Source organism: Oryctolagus cuniculus, chromosome 18 (assembly GCF_051225735.1).
Source record: "Oryctolagus cuniculus isolate XC-2025 breed Fujian yellow rabbit chromosome 18, ASM5122573v1, whole genome shotgun sequence".
Lineage (NCBI taxonomy): Eukaryota > Metazoa > Chordata > Mammalia > Lagomorpha > Leporidae > Oryctolagus > Oryctolagus cuniculus.
The window spans coordinates 7,571,430-7,579,808 of NC_142884.1; the positions used below are offsets into that span (position 1 = coordinate 7,571,430).

Consider the following 8,379-nt stretch of genomic DNA (forward strand, 5'->3'; position numbering starts at 1 on the left):
CTTTCTCACCTTCTATAGTCTATGCCATCCGTGAGGCAGCCACCAGCAACCTGAAGAAGCTGGTGGAGAAGTTTGGCAAGGAGTGGGCCCATGCCACTATCATCCCCAAGGTCTTGGCCATGTCTGGAGACCCCAACTACCTGCACCGCATGACTACACTCTTCTGCATCAATGTGAGCCCTGCTGCCTGCAGACGGTCCCTGGAGGGCTAGGGTGCCGGGAGAGGACTGTGCTGGGTGGTTCTCAAGGGAGACACCTGACCTGGGAATGGAGAGGGGGAGACCTGGGGTCCCTGGAGGGCTAGGGTGCTGGGAGAGGAGTGTGCTGGGTGGTCCTCAAGGGAAACTTGACCTGGGAATGGAGAGGGGGAGACCTGGGGTCCCTGGAGGGCTAGGGTGCCGGGAGAGGATTGTGCTGGGTGGTCCTCAAGGGAGACTTGACCTGGGAATGGAGATGGGGAGACCTGGGGTCCCTGGAGGGCTAGGGTGCCGGGAGAGGAGCATGCTGGGTGATCCTCAAGGGAGACTTGACCTGGGAATGGAGAGGGGGAGACCTGGGATCCCTGGAGGGCTAGGGTGCCGGGAGAGGATTGTGCTGGGTGGTCCTCAAGGGAGACTTGACCTGGGAATGGAGAGGGGGAGACCTGGGGTCCCTGGAGGGCTAGGGTGCCGGGAGAGGAGTGTGCTGGGTGGTCCTCAAGGGAGACTTGACCTGGGAATGGAGAAGGGGAGACCTGGGTCCCTGGAGGGCTAGGGTGCTGGGGGAGGATTGTGCTGGGTGGTCCTCAAGGGAAACTTGACCTGGGAATGGAGAGGGGGAGACCTGGGATCCCTGGAGGGCTAGGGTGCCGGGAGAGGAGCATGCTGGGTGATCCTCAAGGGAAACTTGACCTGGGAATGGAGAGGGGGAGACCTGGGGTGCTGTAGACGAGTCACTGAGTGAACTTCAGGCTGGGGCTCGGGCTCCCAGAGACAGGAACATAGGGCCTCTGAGGGTGGGGACTTATGTGGTGGGACAAGGGAGGAAGACTTGATCTGTCTTCGCACTTACCTCCAAAGTTTTTTCCCCCTCCTTTCCTCAAAAATAATATACATATATATATTATAACAGTGGTTAAATGTGTATGCTGTAGTATAAGACCTTGTTTTGAATTCTGGTTCTGCCATGTATTAGCTATAGACTTTAGGAAAATTACCTAAAAACAATGTTTCAGTTTTCTCATGTGGGAAGAATTCATTTGCATAATCACAGTACCTGACTTCTCAGGTTGTGAAAATTAATTTGGTTATACATAGGACAGACTTAGGACAGTCGTGTAGAGAAGATACTCCCATCTGTGTGCTGTGTTGTTGTGGTTATCTCTTGTACTACTAGGCTAATACACATACCATACATACAGCTAGATTGAAAGGAAGGTATTTAAGAATACCTATGATTATGTGTTCCAGTAATTTCTTCCCTTCCACAATTTACAGACTTCTGTACTAAGGAGAGATCCCATAGGTTAGGACTTAAGGAGCATTCCCAGAGGATAATGGAATATTGGAAGCCAGATCAGGACATCCCAGAATGGAGGGCATAGTGGTACAGGAGTTGGAGTCTTGAGGAGGGTGAGCTGTCCCTGGGGTGGGTGAATCCCCTTTAGTCACAGGAAGGGAGACTTAGGAGTTACCGGGAACTGTGCATGATCACTCTTCTGCCTCTCACTGGCCCCCAGGTGCTGTCTGAGGTCTGTGGACAGGACATCACCACCAAGCACATGCTGCCCACTGTTCTGCGTATGGCTGGGGACCCAGTTGCCAATGTCCGCTTCAACGTGGCCAAGTCCCTACAGAAGATAGGGCCCATCCTGGACAACAGGTGGGGCCTGCACAGTCCCTAATACATGGCAAGGGAAGGGAAGGGCTGTTCTGAGCATCTTGATCTTTGATCTTTGAAGATAGAGCGTAGGGCGTGAGGGCTGGCTCTACTCTGCTTGCTCTGTGACCTTGCCTGTCTCTTCCCTAGTCTAAGATTGTTTTCTTAACTGCAGAATGGGAATCCATGTGGCCAACCTCCAAGAGTGGAATGGAAGTGGGGAGGTGATGGTGTTGTCTGTACATTAGCAACGAATCATTAGAAAATGAAACTAAGAAACATGTATATAAATATGTATATATAACATATGTATATGTGAGTATGTTTATATATATTTACAAGAGTACTTCCGAAAGCTTGTGAAAAATAGAATTAAAAGATGTCTATTTTGATGTGAAAATTTTGAAATCCATACATATTTTCCACAGACTTTTTGAAGTCTCCATGAGTACAGTAGGCACCACTGGCATTCAGTGGTAAGATGTCCATATGTTCCAAAAATGGCTGAATCACTTGGAAAGCCATGGAGGAAAAAGAGAACTCTTGCTTTGGGGATTAAATAAGTTGAAATGACAGAAAGATAAAGTAAAATTTCTTAAAGAAAATGTAGGAGAATATCTTTATAACTTAGGGTTGGCACAGATTTTCTAAAAAGCAAGCCAGAGGAAAAGATCAATAATTTGACCTTCAGTAAAATGAAGAACTGTTCATCAGAAGACAAATCCCTGGCTGGGAGGAGGTATTTACAATGTATAATTTTGGATAAAGGACTCATCCAAAATACTTGCCTACAGATAGGTAAAACAAGAAACCCTAGAAAGAGATGGGCAAAGCAGAGCATCTCCAAATAGCAGGTAGCCTCCAGCAAGCCACTCAGCATCACGCACCTTCAGGGAGGGGCACGTTGAGGCCAGTGAGGGAGCCGGCATTGCACACTGGCCAGACTGGCTGCCCTGAGGCTTGAGGTGGGTTTGGTGAGGACGTAGAACAGCTGGAACTCTCACCACAGCGGGCGGGGCTGTGGATGCTCTGAGCACTCTGCTGATGAGGATTTAGTGAAGCTAGTTCATGGACACCTTTTGAGCCAGTCCCTCCAGTTCTCGGTTTGCATTTGAGAGAAATGAGTGCGCATTTCTGTCCAAAAAAAAAAAAAAAAAAGGTCACAGTAGCTTTGGTCAAGATGGAAACAACCTGTGTTAGCTTTTCATCTCTGTAACAGTGTACCTGAGACAGACCAGGTAGGAAGTACTCACGAAGAGATTGATTTAGCTAACAGTTTTGGAGGCCAGAAGTCCAGATGGCATGATGCAGGCTTTGTATAGAGGCTGTGCTGTAGCTTCGTCACCTCGTGGCATGGAAGCACCAGTGGGAGCAAGCAGGCAGTTGATTACATTTCACACCAGGAGCAGAGGGAGAGGGTCCAGACTTGCTCCTTTGTTAAGTACTGTAGCAGAAACTACCAAAGATACCTCATGCTGCCAGGGAACTAAAGCTCTCCAACCAAGCCCCACATCCCAAAGATCCCATCACCTCCCAGGAGGGCCACTGTGGGGACCAGGCCTTTAATCATATGAACCTTTGGGGTGGATGCATTTTAATCACATCCAAACCCTGGCACAACCCAAATGTCTGTCAGCAGTCATGGATAAATTATGATTTATTCATACAGTAGAAAACAATATAGCATATAGTATCTACTGTTGTAAACCACAGGCCTCTCACACAATGCTGAGTGAAAAGCCACACCTGAGGACACACCATTATGTCAAGTTGAGAAATAGACTGAGCAGATCTGGAGGATTGAAGCGAGAATAGTGGTTGTGGAGGGCGGAGGAGCCATCTCAGCTGAAAGGGATCACATGGGAATAGATGCCTCGGGGCTCCTGCACATCCATGGATTTGCCCTCCAAGCCCTGCGTGTCCGTGAACTTGCCCTCCGCTGCTCCCTAGGACCCCGTGTCTTACTCCTGGTTCAAGCTTCCCATTGGCGAGAATTGAATGGTTTATCTGTGTTCAGTGTAGGCTTCAGTAAAAATGTGTGAAGTAAAGGACGTCCACTTGCTCAGCCTCAGAAACATGGGTTCTGGCTGGCGCCGCGGCTCACTAGGCTAATCCTCCACCTGCGGCACCGGCATCCCAGGTTCTAGTCCTGGACGGGGCATCGGTTCTGTCCTGGTTGCTCCTCTTCCAGTCCAGCTCTCTGCTGTGGCCTATGAAGGCAGTGGAGGATGGCCCAGGTCCTTGGGCCCTGCACCTGCATGGGAGACCAGGAGGAAGCTCCTAGCTCCTGGCTTCGGATTGGCCCAGCATGCTGGCCATAGTGGCCATTTTGGGGGTGAACCAACGGAAAAAGGAAGATCTTTCTCTCTGTCTCTCTCACTAACTCTGCCTGTCAAAAAGAAAAAGAAAAAAAGAAACATGGGTTCTGTCGTTCGGTTACCAGGCTGCCCTGACCTCCCTGTTGTGGGCCCCAGAGACGTCTGTCCCTGTTTGTCACACTTCCTACCTTCAAAGTAATTGTGCAGTTGGCCTCCGAGACTTCTGGTTGGAGTGTGTGTCTGTCTGCTGGACTCTTGTGTGTGCAGTGTCAGTGTGTGTTTGCGCCTCCTTGGCCTCTGCTGTTGCCCCTGACGTACTCCCTCTTTGTCTTTCCTTTCTCCTCCCAGCACCTTGCAGAGTGAAGTCAAGCCCATCCTAGAGAAACTGACCCAGGACCAGGATGTGGACGTCAAGTACTTTGCCCAGGAGGCCCTGACTGGTAAGGCCCCAAAGGAGGTGATCTGCAGGAACAGGCCTGAAGCCTGCGGGCAGCAGCTCCGGGGAAGTGGGAGGTGCCGCAGCAGTGGTGTGGGCGGAGGGGGAGCCACGGTTCTGAGTCCTGCCTGTTCCTGTTTCCCCAGTTCTGTCTCTCGCCTGATGCTGGAAGAGGAGCCAACGCCGGTCTCTGGTGTCCACTCTGCAACCCCCTCAAGTCCCTCCCTTGGGGAGACTGTAGGGGGCCTTGGCTGTCATTCCCTGTGCATGGTCTGCCCCAGGCCCCTTCCCCAGCACGGTTCCTCCTCTCCCCAGCCTGGGAAGACTTCTCACTGTCCATCTCCCAAGGGGCTGGGGGAGCACAAGGTAGGATAGGGCAGCAACCCTGGGAGGAAGGGGCTACTCCCGCCACACCGGGGGAGAGAAGCGAGCGTCCCGGGTCACTGGCTCCTGCTGCTGTAATGGGGACTCCCTCCCCCATCTACTTCTCCACCTCCCTTTTCCCCTTCCTCCCCTCAGTGGTTTTTTTGTGTCAACAGTGCCGTTTTTATTTTATTCCCTTTTTTCCCTTTTCACAGAGAAATAAAGGTCTAGAAGTAGTCGGTGCTTGGGTCTTGGTCATCGGCAGGTGGCGGGGTGCTGTCTTAGGGCACTTGTCTCTGCCCTTCCCTCTGAGGGAGATGTGGTTACTGGACCTGTTACACCACATGTCCCAAGAGTGAGAAGGACTCTCTGGGGCCCACCGAGAGTGCTGCTGGCCTACAGGGTGGGGGTCCACAGGGTGTCTCTGGCCCTGAGTCTTGTGGTGCGGTTCCATTGTCCAGGCGTTGGCTGAGTGCTTAGGGTTAAGAGCAGGTGCTTTGCAGCCAGTCTGGGTGAGAACCTGACGTCTTCAGTTAGTAGCTGGGTGACTTTGGGTAGTTACCCAGTCTTTCTGAGCTCGGTGTGTACTCCACAAAATGGGGATCACAGTGGTACTAGGCAGGAGGGCTGGTTGTGAGTCGGTAGCTCTCTGCAACTGTAGCTGGTGTGTGGTAAGCGAGTTAGCTGCAGGGTGCCAGAAGTCCCTCTGGGCCTGTCCTGTGTGCTGGGCTTGGCCGTGTCTCCGGGGAGCTATGAGGGTAAGCAGGCAGCAGTGAAAGCGGAGGTAAAGCAGGCCAGCGCCAGTTGATCTCGGTATATGTTTACAGAAGCTCTGGTAGTCAGCTAGGCACATGGCTGCCTGGATTCAGGGCATGTCATGTTACCATGTCTTGAAGTTTAGCGTGGCATTGTGAGTAAGTTCTGGCCAGCAAGCTGTGGGCAACAGTGGTGTGTGCAGTTGTAGAAGTGTTTTTGAGGGAGGAGGCGTGATCCTCCTTCCCATCTTTCTGTGCTCTGAGCCACAGAACATGTAACTGTCATGTGGGTGTATCTCAGGCCGGCAGATGGCCGGGGGAGCAGAGGCCAGGCAAGGCAGAAGTACCTGACTGAAGGTGCCTGGGTCCCTGATTATGGGAAGGACCACAGCTTGCTCACCTGGGAGAGTAAAACTGCTGGAGTGACAGATTGCATCACGTGAAAGTCACCTGGATTCTTAGTGATGCAGGCAGGGCCCCAGGGAGTCTTGTGAAAGGGGTAAGGGGTCTCGGGGTGGTGGTGTACGTGTGGAAGTTTCACTCAGTTCATGAGTCTGGCATAAAATGGGCTCAGCCCAGTGGAGGGAAATGTGGCACTGGGTCACAAGGTGATTTCACCACAGTGAAATCAGGTCTCCTTGTCGTAGATGTAAGGGCCTCAGAATCTTGATACCAATGCACCTGCTCACCAGCACCTTGCTAGAATGGCAGTGTCTCCGCCCACCTGCAGGCTAAGTCGGATCCTGCGTTTTGACACATGGAAGTTGGAGATGTTCTGCTGCAAACACTTGAGCCCACTTTTCTTGTGAATAATGCTAATGATGTCTGGAGCTAGCGCTCCGGCTGTGCTGTGGCTCAGGGGTATGAGGCTCTAGGACTCAGTAAACGAGGCTGGAGGTAGAAGTGGGAAGGACACCCAGGATGGACTGGGTGATTGGGACAAGGGGGAAGCTCTGTGCCCCGAAAGCCAGACCCTTTCTAGAAGCTAAAAAGTGTGCTCCTCGAGGCCCTAGATCCCGGAGCTGTGTCAGGATGAAGCCAGGACAGGCTCCACTGCCTGAGGTGTCTCCAGTTGTTCCCTTCACCACAAACTTGCCTGTCTTTTAAATACCTATACTTGGGCTGATATCTTTTACCAGCAGCTTCTCTCTTCAGCTTTTCAACTGCTTTGACCCAGTGGGTGCAGATGAGGTTGAGCCATTTGGTGCCCTTGGCTAATGGGTGGAGGTAGGTTTAAGGAGAGCCCTGGAGTCCTGGGGCAGGGGCTTCCTGAGGTGAGCAGTGGTGATAGTGTGGCACATGCTCACACCAAGGACAGTCCTGTGTGTCGTCACCAGGCACGGAAGGAAGGCAGATGCCAGGTTCATCTGTGCAAGTGGGTGATGGCCGGCCCGAAAACATCCCTCAGGGGTCATCAGAACGTCTGCAGGGATGCATCAGTGTGGCCTGGAGCTCCTGCTGAGCCACAGCCACGTGGGTCCTAGGTCAGCTCGTGCTTGTGTAGGAATCAAGATGGAGATGGGCCGGCGCCACGGCTCACTAGGCTAATCCTCCGCCTGTGGCGCCGGCACACCAGGTTCTAGTGCTGGTTGGGGCGCCGGATTCTGTCCCGGTTACTCCTTTTCCAGTCCAGCTCTCTGCTGTGGCCCGGGAGTGCAGTGGAGGATGGCCCAAGTGCTTGGGCCCTGCACCCCATGGGAGACCAGGAGAAGTACCTGGTTCCTGCCTTCGGATCAGCGCAGTGTTTCAGCTGCAGCGGCCATTGTGGGGTGAACCAACAGTAAAGGAAGACCTTTCTCTCTGTCTCTCTCTCACTGTCCACTCTGCCTGTCAAAAAAAAAAAAAAAAAAAAAATAGATGGAGATGGTGTGGGGCGTCCATCCATTCTCACCATCTGACTGTTCTCCCCTCTTCATTCATTTCTGACTCCTCCTGCTCCAGCCTCTTCCTCAGTCTCTGTCCTTTCTCCTGACGCCATGTGGTGCTCTGTGAACATTGCCACCATCTGTGCAGGACTCCTCCGCACTGCAGTGCAGCCTCAAGCCCAGTAGAGTCTCCACAGGGAGGCTCTGTCCCATGGTGCTCACTCCAGGGAGATGCTGCTGTCAGGATCATCTTACTTCAGACAAGACAGACCTGTAAGCCACACCTGCCGTGTTTCTAGGCCTTGCTGTGTTCTTCCCAGGATCCTCAGAATACCTCCCATTGCCCTCTGGTCCTTCTGTTCAGCACTGATTAGCATCTACATTGCAGAAAAGAAGTTGTGACAAAGGATTTTCTGAATCACCAGAAACCACAGGTTCTCCATGACATCTTGAAGCAAAAAGGATAGCCTTGACACTCGCCGATGGGACCAGAGTGGGTGACGGGCTTCCAGGGCCAGGGAATGGGGAGTGCCGGGAGTGCCTCAAACACAGCTGCTGATTGTCTCTAGATGTCTCCCTTTCCCTGGTCTGCCTGTCACAGGGGCCATAGCCTGCTAAAGTAGCAGGACTTGATGCTTGTCACTGGTCACTTGTGCTTGCTCAGAGGAGAGAGCTGGCTGGTTGCAGGACTTGATGCTTGTCACTGGTCACTTGTGCTTGCTCAGAGGAGAGAGCTGGCTGGTAGCAGGACTCGATGTTTGTCACTGGTCACTGTGCTTGCTCAG

The 8,379-nt window shown here is 52.4% G+C and overlaps 1 protein-coding gene across 5 annotated transcripts in view; it reads left to right on the forward strand.

Moving 5' to 3' along the window:
* The window catches only part of PPP2R1A (protein phosphatase 2 scaffold subunit Aalpha), a 35,127-nt gene extending 29,917 nt beyond the window's left edge, over window positions 1-5,210 (forward strand). For all 5 annotated transcript variants that reach the window (XM_051836604.3, XM_089320164.1, XM_070062935.2 and 2 more), the window contains 4 exons: window positions 19-173; window positions 1,718-1,860; window positions 4,524-4,615; window positions 4,758-5,210. In XM_051836604.3, coding sequence (XP_051692564.1) covers window positions 19-173; window positions 1,718-1,860; window positions 4,524-4,615; window positions 4,758-4,774 — 407 coding nt within the window. In that variant the 3' untranslated portion in view covers window positions 4,775-5,210. The remainder of the gene's footprint in view (window positions 1-18; window positions 174-1,717; window positions 1,861-4,523; window positions 4,616-4,757) is intronic.
* Window positions 5,211-8,379: the final 3,169 nt, after the last annotated feature.